This window comes from Vicugna pacos, chromosome 16 (genome assembly GCF_048564905.1).
Source record: "Vicugna pacos chromosome 16, VicPac4, whole genome shotgun sequence".
In the NCBI taxonomy this organism is placed as follows: Eukaryota; Metazoa; Chordata; class Mammalia; order Artiodactyla; family Camelidae; genus Vicugna; species Vicugna pacos.
In genome coordinates, this window is record NC_133002.1 from 60,239,329 (window position 1) to 60,257,967 (window position 18,639).

General features: G+C 52.8%; 1 protein-coding gene across 3 annotated transcripts in view; it reads right to left on the minus strand.

Annotated features, from left to right (window-relative positions):
• Window positions 1-2,980: 2,980 nt before the first annotated feature.
• The window catches only part of CYTH1 (cytohesin 1), a 68,498-nt gene continuing 52,839 nt past the window's right edge, over window positions 2,981-18,639 (minus strand). Inside the window, exons 6-13 of one of the 3 annotated variants that reach the window (XM_072939726.1) lie at window positions 18,256-18,336; window positions 17,227-17,339; window positions 16,004-16,152; window positions 15,513-15,625; window positions 10,371-10,449; window positions 7,373-7,444; window positions 6,549-6,703; window positions 2,981-4,879 (exon numbers count right to left, since the gene is read on the minus strand). In XM_072939726.1, coding sequence (XP_072795827.1) covers window positions 4,801-4,879; window positions 6,549-6,703; window positions 7,373-7,444; window positions 10,371-10,449; window positions 15,513-15,625; window positions 16,004-16,152; window positions 17,227-17,339; window positions 18,256-18,336 — 841 coding nt within the window. In that variant the 3' untranslated portion in view covers window positions 2,981-4,800. Of the gene's footprint in view, window positions 4,880-6,029; window positions 6,190-6,548; window positions 6,704-7,372; window positions 7,445-10,370; window positions 10,450-15,512; window positions 15,626-16,003; window positions 16,153-17,226; window positions 17,340-18,255; window positions 18,337-18,639 lie in introns of those variants that run through there. The other 2 variants (XM_072939725.1, XM_072939727.1) reach the window with 2 other exon arrangements.

The window sequence follows — 18,639 nt, forward strand, 5'->3', positions numbered from 1 at the left end:
AGTGTCGGCAGGTGGTGGGCGGGCAGAGGTCAGTGGAAGAGCCTGACGCTGAGGTGGCAGACAGGTGGGTGAGTCCAGATCCTCTTCCAGCAAAGCTGAGAGCAGGGAGGGAAGGCAGGCACTCGGCTGAGAAGTGAGCAGGAAGCAAGGATTCAGAGGCGACAGGATGAACTGTCAAACTCCACGATGTTCACAGAATCCATGCACAGATGCTCACAGCCACATGGTCCATAATAGCCAAAAAGTGGAATTAGCCCAGTGCTCATCCATGGAGGAATGGATAAAAATGGGGTATGTCTGTAAAACAGGATACTCTTCAGTGCTACGAGGGAATGGAGCGCTGACGCAGGCTACGTCACAGGGGAACCGCAAAAACGCCGTGCTGAGTGGAAGCAGCCAGACACGAGGGACTGCAGAGTGTGTGATCCCATTTCTACAAAATGTCCATGGCTGTGTAATATTCCACTGCATGGATATACTGAGGTCTGTTCATCCACTCATTGGCAGATGGACGTTTGGATGGTTTCCTCCCTCTGGCTGCTGTGAATCATGCTGCTGTAAGCTTCCTGTGGACATGTTTTCAGTCCTCTTGGGCGTCCACCTTTGATGGAACTGCTGAACCATGAGGTTAACTCCACATTTAACTTTCTGATGAACCACCAAACCGGTTTCCATCTCACAGTCCCACCAGCTTATGAGGGCTCCAAGTTCTCCACATCCGAACACTTGCTGTTGTCTTCTTAATTCTAGCCATCCTGGTGGGGGTGAGGTGGCAACTCATGGTGGTTGGGTTTGCATTTCCTTGATGACTTGATTTTGAACAGCTTTTCATGTGCTTATTGGCCATTTGTAGGTCTTCTCTAAAGAAACGTCTCCTCAAAATCTGTCCAATTTTTAACAGGGTTATGTCTTTTTACTGAATTCTAAGAGTTCTTGATGTATTCTGTCTGCCAGACTCTTCTCTGATTTACAAATATTTTCTCTTATTCTCTGGGTTGGCTTTTCACTTTCCCAGTAGCATCCTTTAAAGTACAAGCACCTTTAATACTGATGAAGTCCAATTCATCTTTTTTTTTGCGGGGGTCGGGGGGAGGTTGCTGTGGTTTGGTGTTGTATCTAAAAAACATTGCCTGATGCAAGGTCATGAGTTACATCTGTTTCCTTCTAGTTTTTTGTTTTAGCTCTGTAGTATTTAGGTCTTTGATCCACACTGAGTTAATTTTTGTAGCTGCTGTGAGGTAAGGGTCCAACCTGCTTCCTTTGCATGTGGATATTCAGTTATTCCAACACCATTTGTTGAAAAGGTAATCCTCCCGAACCCCACCCTTGAACTGCAGCACTCTCATCTAAAACCAACTGCCTGTAAATATATGTGAGTTGATTTCTGGCCTCCTGATTCTATTCCACTGATCTGTACGTCTGTCCTTACGCCAGGAACATGCATTCTAGATTGTGGTGTTTTGAAGTCAGGAAGCAAGTCCACCAACTTCGTTCTTTTACAGGATGGTTTTGGCCATTCTTCATTCCTTACGTTTCCATATGAATTTTAGGATAGGCTTTTCCACTTCTGCAAAAGGGCCAGCTGACGTTCTGATGGGGACAGTGCTGAGTCTGCAGATCAGCTTGGGAGCAGTCATTGCAACAACGTTCCACCTTCTACACCATGAACACCGGAGGCTTCCACTTAAGTCTTCTTTAATTTCAAGTTTCAGTGATGTTTTATAGTTTTCTGTGTACATTCTGTTCCTTAAAATCTATTCCTATTTTATTCGTTTTGATGCCATTTGTAAGTGGACTTGTTTTAACTTCATTTTTAGATTGTTCATTGCTAGTGTATTGAAAAATGTGATTTTTGTATAGTGATCTTATATCCTGAAACCCTGCTAATTCATTCATTAGCTAATAGTTTTTGGTAGATTCTTTAGGATTCTCTCTACACAAGGTAATGCTGCCCGCAAATGAAGTCCGTTTTTCCCTTTTCCTGTCGGGTGTTACTTCTTTCTCGTGCCTGACGGCCCTGCTGAGAGCCTTCAGTACAATACTGAGCACGAGGGGCTGGAGGGGACAGCCCCTTGTCCTGTTCCTGTTTTTTCCCCAAATGAGAGACTTGGACATTTCTGTAATTTGAGGGAGAGGAATCAGTGGGGAATGAGGCATGCACAAGAGAGGGGAAACCTGACAGAGCGCTCCGGGGAAGACAGGCAGAAGGAAGGAAGGTCCCTCCTTCCAGAGACGGGAGGAAACAAAGAAAAAGAATACAGCCAAGTTTGGCATCCGAAGGGCACCCGAAGGCCTCCCTTCTCAGTGCAGTCACGCGGGGCTGGTGGGGAAGGGACGATGGGAACGTGCTGCTGTCCACAGGGGAAGACCAGCTGGTGGAAGGACTGCCCGCTGAGGGGACAGGCCAGGCCTCGTCTGTCTCCTTACCCTGCGATGCTGCACGGAGTGTCTTCTCGGCCTTTGGGTTCTCTCTCACTGTGCCTCTTCCCTGGCGTCATGGGGGCATAGCTGGAAACTGAAATAATACTGAAAATGTATTTAAAAAGCTGAAGATCCCTTTCTTGGTCTTTTTTTTTTAATATAATATGGTCTAGATTTATTTATTTATTTATTTATTTATTTATTTATTTATTTATTTATTTAAATGGAGGTACTGGGGATTGAACTCAAGACCTTTTGCATGCTACCCACGCGCTCTACCACGGAGCTATGCCCACACCCCTTTCTTGATCTTAACGCAGTCAGACCCATGACATCTGTTTCTTCTTCCAGAAATCGGGGTGACGACCACGCCAGTTACTTTTGCTTTGCTCCCCTTGACAGAAGACAGAACCGCGCCCCCCGCGTCCGATTTACAGCATCACTAGACTGAAGACGAAAGGTTACAGTGACGCCTCGTCCCCCACGCGCACACCTGACAAGCATGACCTTCGTGCTCAGAGCCCCCACCGGGCGTGAAGGAGCACCACAGGCAACGAAGTGGTTTGGGCAGATTTGGAGTTTATTTGTTGCGGTTCCTTGGCGCTCGTTTACAATGCAAAAAACAAACAAAAAAACCCCAAAAACCAACCAAACAAAAAACAAGTGGAATAATAATTATAATTTTTTAAAAACCCTGTCAACAACTTCCAGTTGTTTCTTTATATTTTGAGAAAACTTTTATTTTAAACAAATACAAAATAATCTGAAAAGAGAAAAACTATACACGGACTATTTACAGCTCTGATAAATAGGCTAACACTGGTCCAGGAGCCCATCTGTCTCAGGAACGTCCGTGAGAACCAGCGCTGGGACCCGCGTGCCACCGGGGCGCCAGCATCAGCCCCACCCAGGCCCTGACTTCTGCTGCCCAGCCCTGGTTCTCCTGCCCGGGAAGTTCAAGTTCCCAGCCTGGACCCTCTTCCGTCACCTTCACCAGCCCCGGCATGAAAAAGCCCAGTCATTCCAGGTCGGACCTACAGGAAGGGGGAACCCCAGGAGGCCGCCCCAATGCTGCTCCCACCACTCCCCTCATAAAAGCTATTTCCAGAGATGCGAGCTCGCCTGAAGGTGTCGGAGGAACTGGGGTCAGGCTGCTCGGCGACGCGGGGCTCTGCACTGCCCGGTCCTGGGCGATGTAGGGGAGCCACCTGCCCCGCCGGCCCTGGACGAGTCCCTGAGAGAACGGAGGAGAGCGCTCCATCACCGCTGTCAGGAGGCCGGCCTTCCCACCTCCGGCCCCGCCCGCCCTGCGCTGGTAAAGGCACCCTCCCCTCCAGAGGGCCCACCCGGAGATGCGCAGGAGGGTCCAGGTGAGGGCCAGTGCTGAGGCAGAAAAAGCTGAAGTCCTAAGGTGACCGGGTAAGACCTGCTCCCTCCTCTAAAACGAGGAATGGAGTTGGGGGGAGGAAGAAGGAAAACCAGATGAGAGACAGGTCATCCCGGGACTTCTGCTGGGATTACCTTCCTCACAGTTTTGGTTATTAGGTGCGAAGCTCAAGGGAAGATGCTATCTCCCTACTGTAAAGCCCAAGGAGACTGAGTTCCGCAAGAGCAAATGGGCAGCGTCCAGCCGGCACCCCTCCCCGCAGTGCTCCCCAGGCACGTGGGAGGGAGAAGTGGGGCGCCGCCCTGCAGGCCAGACTGCTTCCTCCACCCTCTCGCCACCCCCTGCCCCCCAGACGAGTTCCCACCTCCGCCAGACCCCACCAGCCCCCACTGGTCCCCACAAGCGTGGGGAGGCGGGCCTGCCCTGCCCCCGCCCTCGGGGGCCCCAGGGAGCTCCTTCTCCAGGGAGGAGGTCCTCAAAGCGGACCGGGCAAAACACAGCTGGACAGCTCTACTTTATCTTTTTCTTTTTTTAAAAAACAAAAATATATCTTTATAGTACGTGGCTTCTCTTCCATTCCACTTTTTTCCTTAACATGTAATAAGATACGGATACACGTATTTATGGTGCAGGGTTCAAGGCTTCTTCCCAGGAAATAACCGAGAGGTAAATGGTCGGCTCCGAGCTCTGCTATCAGACCTGCTCAAGGAGAGACTGGGGGGCTGTGGGCCAGCGGGAGCCCTGTTCCTGTTAGAGAGAAAGGCTCAAAACCCCCGCGCGACAGGCATCGAGTCTCTCTTCCAGCGGTAACTGCCCACCAATCTCCCACTTAAACAGCTAGCAGAAGCTGAAGCTAGTCTCTAGGAATTCAGGGCGATGCCTGGCAAGCTGCCCACGCTCAGCAGCCGCCCCCGACGTGTGGGAGGCGTGGAGGACAGGGCCTCCGCGCCGGGCCCCAGGCCGGGCACACCGGCTCCGTGTGCTGCACAGGCTCAGTGTCTCTTTGTGGACGAGACCTTCTTCTTCCGCGCAGCAAGCATCTCGTAGAAAGGGTCCCTGCTGATGGCCGCCCTGCAACACAGACGAGGGGAGAAAGCAGAGGAGAAAGAGAGGAGACTAAGGAACAGGACCAGGAGAGGCGACCCTGGGCAGGGGCCTCCCAGTGGCAGCCACGCCCAGACCCTTCCCCACTCGACTGTCCCTGCAAAGACCTAGTCGTGGTGTCAACCTTCACGTGTCCACACACGGCATAAGCTTTGAGAGACACGTGGTATGTGGGACAAGGTGACCGTGGGGTGTTTGCTGCCGCCTCAGCCTGGTGACTGATTGACTTTAGGGCGGCTGTGCACCCTCACCGCTGTGCTCTAACGCAGCAGCCCCCACGGGGCTTCAGTTCCGTAGAGGGCGGCCATGAGTGCCACACAACCCAGTGTGTCTCCCAGAAGCATCTGGCACGTGGTACGTTTGGGTGTTGACCACAGTCTGTACCAAGCAACCTGAGTCCCCGCGCCCACCAGTTTGAGAGCCAAGTGCACAGCCGGGCTGTCCCTGGGCCCCACCGACTGGCCGGAGGCCTGCTGTGTCCGCAGCGGGGCGGGGCTCAGGCCCCTGCTCCAGCGCGGGGCCTCCCACTCGCGCACCGGAGGAGCGGCGGAGCCGTGGGCACTGGAGCTGAGCGCGGCCCCCTGGGTCAAGAGGGCGCGCCCCAGGTCAGGAGGCTCCGGTCTGAAGACCGGCACCACGTCTGCGGTTGGGGACAACCTAATTCATCTCTCTGGGCCTTGTCCTCATCTGTCCAGCGGGGACACCTGTCCTGCTGCGCCGACCTTCACGGGCTCCGGTGAGGATTACGGACGCCGAGCCGGAGAGTGCCCGGAGCACCGTGTCTGGAGAGCCCAGCCGCTCCCGGCAGAGCAAGGAGCCGCCCCAAGGCGGGCGCCACAGTCCCCTCAACAGAGGGGCTGAACAACTCCAAGGGTGACCACAGAGCGCTGAGTTCCTCCAGCCACAGAAGCACTGCTTACATGGAGGACGGGAGGTACCAGCACAGACAAAACCGAGGTTGGGGGGCTACACGGGACCACGCGACGCTCCAGCGCCCTGGGTGGTACAGCCCACGCACGGAGACACAGGACATGTGGGGACCGGGCACGCACACTAGAGAGATCGGTGAGGGAAATGGATTCATCAACACATGATACCAGGCCAACCAGCCGTTCACTTGAGAAGATAAAGTTACATCCTTTACTTCAAACTATGTACAAAAAATAAATTTCATGAGGATTCAAGAGTCAAATTTCTTTTAAATGGTAAAAACAGCGTACAGGATCCGCAGGTGACGAGCGTCCATTCCTTAGCCTCTGTGGGCCTCGGTGTGCCGTCTGTAAAAGGGACAACAGTGTCGTGCAGGGTTAAGAAGTGAGAAAACGCAACGGCCCTGTCTCTGCTGAGCTGCCACCACGAAGACGAGACCAGCTTCCTGCGATGTGAGGAGGCCCGTCTGCAAGCAGTACCTGTGCCCACAAGCCTGCTCGTCTGCCCCTCTCTGGGTCTGTGCGCTGCACTGGGAGACCTGGATTTGAGGTGCTCTCTTAAAAGCTCGGTGGTGGTCAAGAATCAAGGAAGGCCCCTGGGGGGGCCACAGCCACTCAGCACAAGGGGCGGAGGCGGGCCGAGCACGGGGGAGCAGGGGCAGGGGCTGTCAGGCAGAAGCCGGCCCCCACGCCCACGCGCCGCCTACCTGATGCACTTGATCCACTCCTCCTTCTCCTCGGGGGTCGGGGCCGAGATGCGGTACACCGTGTGGTTCCCCTCCACCACACGCCCGTCGGCCTCTGTCTTGCAGGCCTTGATCACTTGGTCTTTATTGTCTGGGATGTAGAGCTCAAAGCAGTTCTGGGACCAAAGAAGAGGGGAAAGCGTGACAAAGATGTGAGGAGGCTGCTGACAAAGAAAACGTGTTATTTCCTGAAAGACTCTTCATTCTGACCATCGTAAGATACAGACAACAGGCATTCCCTCTTTCCTGTGGAGAAGAGGGGCCGGGAATGCAGACTGTGTGCAAATGGGTCTCATCAGCAAAGACATCGGGCAGGTATGTGTGGAAAACATGGAGAGAACTGCAAGTTACCCAATGCCTTGTAAAGCCAAGCCAGCAACGCATACCCAGAACAAAGGAGGAGCGCATAGAAGGGGTGGGAGACCGTGAAGCACGCAGCCCAACCAGGCGTGCGTGCTGCCGCCTTCTGAGGAGGGATAATTCTACACCTTGTGATATTCAGTGACACTAAAGCAGGCGGACGGAATCAAAGAGGTCACTCAGTCTCGCCTTTGGCTTGAACTGTAAAGATGATTTTAAAAGTTAGACTAAATTCAATTCAATTCGCACTTTTTGTTTTTTTTTTCTGAGCACAGGTGACCCTTGAGTGACGCAGGGGTGGGGCACTGACTTCCAGACCATGCTGTCCATGGGTCAGCTGTCAACCCGTGCAGCTTCATTCCTCATCCAAGAGCTGCTGCTCCCACCCTGTCCATCCCCCCAGAACATCACACCAGAACACTCACTGGCTTCTTGGAGTCCTCCACCTCCCGGATACTCAGATTCTCTAAAGGGATGATTCCGCGTGGCTCCTTATCCTACAGGAGGGTTGGAGAGAGAGGATCCTGTTACATTCCTTACGGTGCCTCCCCGGGGACACTGAGTCCACAGACCAGCTCGAGGGTCCGCACCTTATGTTCTGAAACAAGAACAAGGTCCAGGAATGCGTGGGTGTCATCAAGGCACATGTCCGGGTCCCTGTAACCGAGGGGCCTCTGTGAGGAGAGTGCCTGGGGAGGCTCCGCCAATAGCCTGAGAGGTGAGCCTGGCAGGGGCCCTCCGGCGGGGAAGCTGCTAAGCCCCTTTCACACAAAATCATCTTGCCTCATTGCCTGGCTCACCTACCCGTCTTTTAAGCCTCAGTTCCAGCTCAGCGGCCTAGTGAGCCCCAGACTCACCCAGGCACCCTGCCCTGTGCCCCTGATGCCTGGAACTACAGCTGAGTCGCAGGTCATCACCCTCTCATTTCGTTTCTCCTCCCGACTCCAGGGTCCTCGGGGAGACACTGCCTGCCTGACAATGCCACCTCAACTGGAAAAAGCCCCTCAACTCCCATCCAGAACAGAGTCCTGCATCCCCTCTCCCCTCCTGGCCCTCAGCTGCTCCCCGACTCAGCCGAGGCCACCCTGACACGCACCCCTGCACCTGCCAGACGTCGTCCGTCGGCCTTCACCCCTCCTCTCCCTGGTATCCAGACAGCCAGCGGCCAGCGACTCTGTTCCAAGTTCAACAGTTTCACTGGACTAAGCCTGGCGCCAAGCGCCGTAGGACAGTGTTCCCGAACCCCACGTGCGCTTTCGATCTGCGGGTCCAGGGAAGTGATCCTTTCAGGGCAGCAGTCTCGCAGGCTGTCTCGGCACTCGCAGGCGCCAGCTGCTCCGGTGCTAGGGTCGCCCTTCTGCCTTTTCCGGCACAACCTCTGTGACCGCCTCGGGGTCATGTCTCCGGCTAATCACTCCTTTGTCTCACCGCAGTTGTTAGTAAGTAAGGCATGATTCGACAACTATATAGTTATATCCTTAATGCACAGTTTGGGTTCTCGTTTGCATGAAGTCTGAACCCCCTGGCGGGCCGGGTACTTGGTGTTCGGGCCACTCCCACAGCTGACGGGAGAGGCGGTGGAGGGGGCGCCCCTCAGACCAGCCTCCGGGGCTGCGGGCGGCCGGCACTCCCGGACGCACCGCCCACCAGCGCTGCCGCTGCGGGCAGGCCTCTCAAAGGAGCGCACGGTCCGGAGCGTCTGCTGCTACTGCAGAAAGTGAGTCCTGGTTTTTCACTTTTCCCATTTCTCCGATTTCTAGCCAGCAGCAGACTTCGCTACTGCCCCCTCAGGGGAGGGAAAAGGGAAGAATTACTACTCAGTTTGCTTCTCCCAGACTCGCGGGCAAGGGGACGTCTGGGGCTCCAACTGTGACATGTACCGAGTGAGTTCTGCCCTTTCTTTATCTGGTTGCTACGTCCCCAACTTATTTCTAGTAGATTTTTCCTCTGTGTCCGGTAATTCCGTGTGGTGGTCTCCACCGATCACCTTGACCCAGGCGCCCCCCCGCACCTTCGGAAGCACTCTCTCTGGACACCTACTGCCTGATGAGACGCTGGTGCGCTGCTGGAATGAACTCAGGTGATGCCACCAAGGTCAGCGTCATGAAGAACCTTGGGATTCTGGGACCTCACCACACAGCCACAGGGACCGTCCCAGGACTCAGAGCTGAACTGCTTAGGGGCCCGCAGATGGTTCGTTTTAACCCCAAGAACAGTAAAAAAAAAAAAAAAAAAAAAAAAAAAGACCTAAGAAAAATTTTCAAGATGTCACCAGCCTAGAAAAAAGGCAATACCTGGGGCAGAGATGGGGCACAACAGAAAGGAACCTAGCAGCTGTTCACAGGGGTACTCGGGCTGAGAAAGGAAGACTCTGCCTCTACAGTGTTTGGCGTATTTGAAATGCACGACTCTCAGATCTGAATGCATTTAGTAACAGAAAAGCAGAGCTTATGTGGCATGGGTTTAGCCCTGATAACACACAACATCCTGCTTCACATCCCCCGGAAAACTGCTGGACTGCAGGCTGGTAGGGCCCTGACCCTCCTCCCCCATGACACCCGCGGGCCGCGGACCCGCAGGGCTGAAACCCGCGCGGCGGGACCCCGCTTCGCCCCTGGGTGGCAAAGGCCGACGTGGACCTGCGTCCTGGCTCCCACTGAGCTGTGCAGAGGTCTGTCCGCCTTTCTATACCTTCATTAGGAAAGAGTCCAGATCTTCGTTTTCTCAGTAGGATCTCAGCTGCCTTGATCTATTTGAGACAAAGGCCCAGTGCTGCCAGCAGGACACGGTCTGCTCTCCAACGACCAGGGAGAAGGGCAGGAACAGCCCCTCCGGGGCTGACAGAGGAGCTCGGAAGGTTTTCTGGTACAACTTCCATTCTCACAGGCTCATTACAGAAGAGACTTGTATGGAACACCTGTTTGCAGCTATAATTCCATTGCCACCGAATAAAAACCAACAAAACTTCCAGTTTAAGGAAAGTCAACTTCTTAAAGCTCCAGGTAATCTCTAACTTCCCCATTTCACTTCACTTTCTTTTCCTCTATTGTACATTTTGCCCCTTGGCTCTTCTTTCCGAGTCAAGATTCTTCAGCAATTCTGCTCCCACAATATGAGTTCTCCAAATCACCTTCATCTTCCTTTCAATGGAGCCACAAACACTTCTCTGGCCACGGATCCAAGTTCATTCTTTCCAGCTCGGCCCTACGACTGGTTTCTAAGGCCAGGTATGATGTTATCTGCTGCCGTCTCCTGCCACACCTGCTATCCCGGTGGAGACAGAGTTGGCTCCGAGCCCGACACCTTGCACCACCCTCAGGCCCAGGCCTGAGACTCGTCGCAGCTCTTCCACGTCTGATCGGAGCCGTCCAGAAATGAGGCCCGGCCACCCGAGTCCCAGCCGACTGCCAGGCACACACTCACCGTCGTGTATTCAAAGTAGTAAAGGCAGTTGTCGGTCAGAATGAACCAGCGTCGTTTCCAGGTCTTTACCCTGCCGCCTGCGGAGCAAAGAGACAAGCTCGTCAGACAGGAGCCACCGGGTGCGCAGGCTCCGTGAGGCCCGAAGCTCTGCCCCCGGGGGGTGGGGGGAGCGGGGGCGGGGCGCCGGGAGAACACGGAGGCCGGGGCAAAACTTACATCAGTAACAAGACACAGAGCCAAAACAGAAGCACCTTTCACAGAGTGAAAGTCTGTGTACAAGCAGAGCAAGCAAGTCGGGTGGCACCCCAGAGATGACGTCAGGACAGCAGGGTGAGCATGGCGGGGGCAGGGGCCGGGGCGGCGATGGACTCAGAAGCGTCAGCAGAAGCCTATGGGTGCAGTGGACATGGGCGACACGGGAAGGAGGGGAGAGGGTCAGCCCCTGGTCCAAGCTAATCTGCCAGGCCCACCAGCCCAGGGCTCCACCCAGAGGGGCAGGAGGAGGAAATGGGAAGTAAAACATTTTCATCCCTCAAATTAAGTCCGGTTTTCCCGGAACAAGGAACTCAGGTTCTTGCGGTCTCACAACACCCTGTCACGCGCTTCTGCACCCGCTATTTGAGGCTTCTGGGCCAGTGTCCTAAACTCCCCCAGAGCCCTAGGCGGGACAGCAGGACTCCTGGATCCGGGAAGAGCCCCCCGGGAAGCAGAGGTCCCTACTCAGTTCCGGACTTCTCACTGGAAGCTTGAAGCAAAACTAATCTGAGGGGGCGGCCATGGGCCAAGCGCGCTCTGACAGGGTGCCTGCGAGCTGGCGAAGCTCCCTCGGCTCTTTTCAATATTTCTCAGTAAAAAGAAACACTGGGGCCAGTCATGAAGGTATCCCAAGACGACATGAAGGAAGGGAGACTTAACTGTGACCTCAGTGAATGAAGGCACATCCCGCTCTCAGTCTGACCGGGAGCTAGACTTCTCTTCTCCTTGAATCATACCGGGTCCAGGGCAAGCTTTCTGCATGTGAACCACAGGAAAGCTACCCGAAGGCCCTCACGTGGTGGCATATGCACAGTGTTTCACGAATACTTCTCGTGCTCTTGGACAGGACAAGCTCTTTTTGCTAAGATTTAACCCACAGAGAACATCACTTCTCCAACCTTCGTACAAAGCGAGGACCGATGGGTACAAACCTAGTGTGACCCAGTGGTGCCTTCCACCTGCCCCCAGCACAGCAGCTGAGCACGGGGAGGCCCGGCTGCCGGGGCACGGCTGTGTGCTCACACCAGGTTTCCTCAAAGGATGACTGCTGGATTCGTGGAGACAATGCGTCCAGCATCAGGCCTGGCAGCAACTATAAGGTCTACTGGACTTTGGGCCCTTGCATGGCTCTGCTCAGGTGCCTGGAGTCTCAGGGAGCTCAGGGATTGGGCGTTACTTGCCAGGGTCTGTGTGGCACAGACCTAGTTAGGGAAGGAGGTCTGCCGCAAGCAAACGCGAGCCGCCCCGCCCGCCCTGCGCTGGTGTCCAGCAAGGACTGACTCTCTCCCCAACAGCGGTCGGTCAGTTTCCATGAGCACGTGCCTCTGGCCCCGTAAGGCCCCAGGGCGTGAATTAAGAAACCATGGATGGAAGTATGACATGCATGTGGAAACAGGAAAGGCTGGGCCCAATCAAAATAAATGAGGAGGAGAAAGAAGACAAGGAATGTATTTAGGACTGGAGCCAATTTGCTGTAAAAAGGAACCCCCTTCCCCATTTCAGAGTCTGAGGAGGCAGCTCTTCTGCCTCTTTCGCTCAGCACACAAGGACACCTCAACCCACACCCACCACCATGCGCTCCCCTCCCAGGACCGCCCTGGGGGCTCTCGGGGCTGGGGCGGGTCATGGAAGAGGGGTCAGATGCCAAGAGGAAGAAGATGAAATCTAGCAAAAGAGGCAAAGCTGGACAAGTTCTCTCCCTGATGACGAAAGCTCGGCTACTTCCCGATAACCTGCTGGTTAAGGAGGCCCCTGCCGTGAAGCATCACGTGGTCCCAGGGGGAACACTTCCATGTTGAAAGAAAAACAGACATGAAACAAGCAGACAGATCGATGCGCGCACCTAGGACAGTCCCTGTGGAACTCACAGGACCACCTCCCAGCCCCAGGGCCCCACCCCTTCAGGTGTACAGGCCAGACGCTGTCCTCCCCGGGGCAGGGGACAACCTGTGAGTCCCCAGAACGTCTGAACAGCCGTTCCTGCCTGTCTAGCTCTGCTCAAGGGAGCCGCAGCTGACGCCTGAGGGCTCCTCATCTTGGAAACATGTTCCCCAAATCAGCCAGTGGCGGGGAGACACCACAATATAACTGAGAGGCCGACTCAGGGTTTTTAACGATCCTCTTTGGAAAAGAGGAGGGAGAACAACCAAAGAGAGCACGAAAAACGGCTGAGGCCGTAACGCCCTCCTCAGACACCTAGGAAATTAACCAGAGGGCCTTCAGGAGCGGTTTGAGGGTTTCGGCTTTTCCTTTTTACCTGTGCTTGGCATCATTTCGAGTTTAAGAAACACCACTTCCCTTTTTCAGGCGAAGGCAAATGTCCCAAGTTGTCTAACTCTTTTCCTGGTTTTTGCTTCTCCGGTCACTTACATAAGCCAGAGGCACGAGGCTTTGGAGAGGCTCTGGGCGACTCTCTGCCCCGTTTCTTCTCTGAGTTAGCAATCTCTGACATTCATGGGCGTCAGTTTGAACCTACAATTCAGCGCATGCCTGGCCAGAGATTCCAAGAGAGAATTCAGTGAGTGCTCTCTCCTTCTGCGAACCCACTCCCAGTATGTCTTCCTGCACTAACTACAGGGCTCAGGAAGATTGAAACTAGCCCACGTCTTGGTCCTGAGCTGTTGGATGCGCCATGTACTACCCTGAAAAGGGAAGGCGTGAAAATCGCCCCGCACCCGATCCTGACCAGTTCCCTAGGGACTGTACGGTAAGTTAGAAGCAGCATTAACACTACCACCAGCAATTAAAAAAACAAAATGACCAAAATTAACAAAATAAGAAAACGCTGCAGCAGTTACAGTGGCCTGGGCAGAGCGAGCGAGCAGGGTGAGGGGATTACATACCTCCTGGAGTTTGGGGCAAGGAAAAGGAGAGCCAAAATCATGGAAACATACAAATGAGGGAGAAAAGAAAATTAAAACAAAGAAATTAAACCCAACTCCTTTCATCTTAAAGTGCACTGTATTAGTCATTCGTGTCTGCGTTGGGCGGGGCGAACCTCAGGGTCTGGCCTGTGATGCAGGAGCTTGCCTCACCAGCCACATTGTACTGCGGAAAAGGCAAGGTCAAGGCACCACCAAAAAGCTGGCCTCAAAGATGCCACAAATCAGTTCTCACAAAACCAATGGTCACTAGTATATCCAGAATCCAAAGCAAAGACAGTGAAGATTACTTTGGGGAAAATCAAATGTCTTCCTTTGGATGGCTATCACTTTTTAGAGTGTATGTAAAAATGTGCACACACAGGCCTGTGAATGCAACTGTACATAAGTGTACACACGAGAATACACGTTCTCATGGTTTCACGCACACACAGACATATACATGTAACTGTGGCCGGCCGGAAGGCCCGCCTTTTGCGGCACATACATGGGAAGAGCTGACTCTAAGTGTGCGATGACGGGCACACACGTGAAGGGTTTAGGAGGGTTTGGTGGAGGTGCGGGGAAAGTAATGCAGTGACCCAGAAACCAGAAATGTTTTTTAGTTTTAAAAGATATGGGACGCCTCATGAATTTACATGTCATCCTGGCATAAGAACCAAGATAATCTTGGTACTGTTCTAATTGTAGTATCTGCGCTGTCAAAGCTAACATTCAGTATCAGCATTTAAACAAATTTTGTGGGAGGGGGAAGTAAAGCCAAACTTGGGTGCACTTTTTAAATCACCAGCAGGTTTCCTTTTAACTCCATCCACCCAGCAATACAGATGCAGAGCAGAGTGGCTTCCTCTGGGGTGAGTAATTTTAGAGCCTTAACTTCAGAGATTCTACTGGCTTAAAGATATGTGAAGTGTTGACAAATTCAAGATCTCTAAGGCTCCAATCAGTGAAGTGGTGCTTTATGGAGAATGTATGACTTAGGTCATTATGTGTAAACACAAAGATTTGGGATGTGCTTTGAAAAGGGAAAATAAAGCCTACTGCTCTCTGAACTAGTCAGAAATTAAAGGTTCCATTTCAGGGCTTCCCCGATGTGCCAGTAACGGCCTAGGGCGTGATGGCTTCTGATCACACCGGCGCCAGTAGCTGAAAGGGTGGAGGAGGACTGTTCTAATGACACCTCCTGATACTGGGGGAGCTTGGAAGGGCCAAGACAGAAGGGAACAGAGGAATGTGCTCTCTCAGTGGCCCCCAGAGTGCCCTCCTTCCGCCCACGGGCGCGCTCGGCCCCCCAGCAGTGAAGGGACCACATGTGCACGTGAACGGCCCAGGAAGCCCACTGCTCTTTTCCCTTCCGGTTTCTCCGTCCCTTCAGGGCAAGGCACGACGCAATCCTCTGCAGCACGAGCTCACTCTGGCAGAGGGAGAAGGACCAGTTTTTAATTTTTCTGAATGAATGAGACCACTGAGGTGGCTGATTCCGGTCGGAAAGGAGGGGCCCCGCGCCCGCGGATGAGTAAGAGTGCGGTGATTGCGCTGCAGCCAGGCCCGGGCTTGCCATGCACGCTGCCTGTGGGGAGCCAGATGCAGAAGGAGGTGATGATGCGCTGGGCGGGGAGGGGGCGCCGGGAACCACCGTGCGTGATGGGAAGTAGGGGGCACAGCTGGCTGCCCCCCTGGTGCTTGGGGAGCAGGAAGGGCAAAGGACCAGGTCCTCCGGGAACCGCCTTGAAACAAATCCCGCTCGGGAATGTGGGGCCCCACACCGGGGCAACGTTTATGCGGGCACATCTGTGCCCCAGAGTCCCTGCGGTCTTGAGGCACCGGCTGTGCAGTCACCTCCCTCCTGGAGGCAATCTTGTTCGAACAGTATGAATTCACAGCAAAGTCCCTCCTCTGGGCCTCTGGCGCCAGCCCCCTTCCCCACAGCGCATGCGCGAGCGCACACACGGCCCTTCTGTCTAAGTTCCCGCCTCAGGAGCCCCAACCTGGAGGGCGTTACTCACCAAGCTTCAACAGCCAGCCTTCTCGGTCTGGATTGAAGAAAGTGTGAGTGAGGTCATTCCCATCATCTTCTGGGATTTTAAAGGGCTCATTTTTTATGCTCTCATACAGATTCTGGGATGAAAGACGACATTGCATGTCTCTGATTCTAGAAGCGCCTCCTGCCCATCCCCTTCCCTGGCATTCATGTGAGGAGCGCAGCGGCACCACGCTGACAGGTGTGGAGAACGTCTCTACCTTCAGGCAGCTCACAGAGACAAAACAAACACGAGGCCAGCGGACAACCAAGAAAGAAAATCAATCAGCCTGACTCCTATCTGAGCTGCCAGTTTCAGACTGATAAACTGCTGGACCTCAACGCCAATTTCTTAATGAAATTCACATAATTAAATGAATGGCCGGAGCCGACACTGGATGCACCGGCAGCCCCACCCTCCCCTCCATCGGGGCGACCGAGCCCAGGGCCCCAGGCTGGGGGCAGAGACAGCTCACCCGGAGCAGCTCCTCGGGCAGGTCCCCCCCGTCATTGATGCCCCGGTTCATGGCGATGAACCGCTCCACGGTGGGTTTGTCCTTGACGTTGGGGTTATGCAGGCTGGTGTTCAGCATGATGATGGCAAATGAGAGGACGTAGCAAGTGTCTAAAGGAGGAACACAGAAGTGCAGTTAGAAACATCCCACCCGAAGGAACAAGACACACCAGATGAAATTGAGAGTCACAGGCTGTGCCCTCAAAGGAATGGGCAAAATCCACTTGTCGGGATGAGCTCAGACTGAAAGGTTATACACTGCTAACTGCAAAGCGTGGGGGACGAGAAAGGACATACAGCATCAACAATGACTTAGACAACATTGTAAACTGACTATACTTCCATAAAAATAAATAAACTAAAAATATGTATATAAAATACATAAACAAGAAGTTTATACTGTATAGCACGGGGAGCTATACTCAATATCTTGTAGTAACTTACGGTGAAAATGAATATATGTATGTTCCCACATGACTGAAGAGTTGTGCTGTACACTAGAAATTGACACAACACTGTAAACTGACTGTACTTCAATAAACTGAAAAACAATGAGTTTGAGATGCTAATTTTTTCCAGATTGTAGACAATCTGAAAAACACAATGTATAATAAAGAAACTACAAACTCCTTATGATCCCACTGCCTAGTAACAACGTACTCTACTTTCTTACATAAATGCACCCATGTAATACATCACACACACATCCCACTGACACAGACCGCAACACAGTGAGAATTAACACAGATACAGTTCTAAAGTCTGCTTTTTCGCTAATCTTATTAGCACTTTCCCATGTCAATATAAAGCCTCTTTTTAAAAGCACGATTTTTAACTGTTGCATATTTCAGAATTCAGAAGTACCATAACTTACATGTTTACTATCTTAAAATTGTTGGACTTTGGATTGTTTCTAGCTCTGTCTTTTTAATCTTTTTTTTGGTAATTGAAGTATAATTTACAGTGTCATATCAGTTTCAGGTGTACAGCAAAGTGACCCAGTTAAACATGTCTGTTCTTCTTCAGGTTGTTTTCCATCATGGGCTATTACAAGGTACTGAATGTAGTTCCCTGCACCACACAGTAGGTCCTTGTCCAGGCAAGAACCTCAGCCCTCCTAGAGAGCTGTAGAAATGATTGTGTGCTGGGAGAGAGCCTGGCGGGCGGCGCCAACCCCGAAGGCACCTGTGGACTGGAACACTCCATTGTTGCACTGGCAGTAGCGCTGGGCAAAGGCCTCCATCATCCGGTCGATCTTCTGGGCCTCACCCGGCAGCCGGAAGCTCCACAGAAACTGCCTGGAGGGGGAGACAGGGCGCGTCACAGGGCTGGGGGACAGTCTATCCTCCACGAGTGATTTCTGCAGCAAAGGGCACAGGAGGACTGGAGCGGGGGGGCCTTCGGTCTCCTGTTCCTTTACTCTGAGCAGATGTAGACTTACCACATCACTGTTCCCTCACCCAGAGGTAAAATACTTAGGGAAAATGAAAAATTAAGGTTTTTCTATTCAGAAGAACGGTTCTCTTTGACTGAAACTTAAGACTGAAATATATGTTCTCTATTTTATTTATTTATTTTTCATAATGCTCATTTTAAAAGCACTCCAATATTCAGAAAGAAAGATGAGGTGGCAGGAAGAGAGATTTTCTATTAAAGCGTGCATGACTGATCCCTCCCTCCAAGTCAGAGAGAGACCCCGGGCCAACAGGTTTTATTCTGGATTATTTTCATCTGTCTGAACGACAACACAAAAGATGATGCCATTATTTACACTTACGGCGACGAAAATACCGCAAATGACAATTTCTCAAAAGGCAAAAGGCAACAACAGATTGAGCAAGAAAAATTAAAGTTGACTTTTCTTTTCTCTTTCTAAAACGAAGGGCATACTTCCTACTTCCTATTCTAGGGCAGGAAATGAAAGGGTTTTCTAAATCAAAATTAGAAAAGATCCAAAATTTAAACATTTATCAACTTCCAAAATGTGAAATGAAAGCCCCGAAGAAGAGTTCTGCACGCTTTGCTTCTAATTTAATTCCATTTAGCCATCCAGTTACTCCAATCACAGGCCAATCAACTGCTCTCCTTTAAGATGCTTCGAGATACTCAAATAACCGCCAAAAGTACAATTTCACTGAAACACCAGACCGGTCAGAGGCACAACCGAAGACCCGCCTCTCCCCTGGCCGAGGCGCTCACTGCAAATACACTCACCGTAGGGCCTGGACGAGGTTGAGGTCAGTGAACTCATGTAACTCCACAAACGCGTGGAGAACCTGGATATTAAACTCATCTCTAACAAGAGAAACAGAAGATATGGGGTGGGGGAAGGAGGAGTCAGACACCGATGCCGGGACTCTGAGGTCGCCCCCATCCCCAGCCAGGTGGCCTCCCACGCTGAGTCTGTGGGCTCGGGGAGGCCACCATCCACACACGGAAAGGGGGATCCCCCACCTGCCCCCCTCACACCAGCTTCTGTCTCCAGACAGAGGCTCAGCACCAGCCTGGCTGCTGCTGCCTGGGGACAAGACTGTCCTGAGGGCTCAGGGCACCCAGGAGCTCGGTGCTCTGCCTACAGCTGCCCAGCCTCCCTGGCAG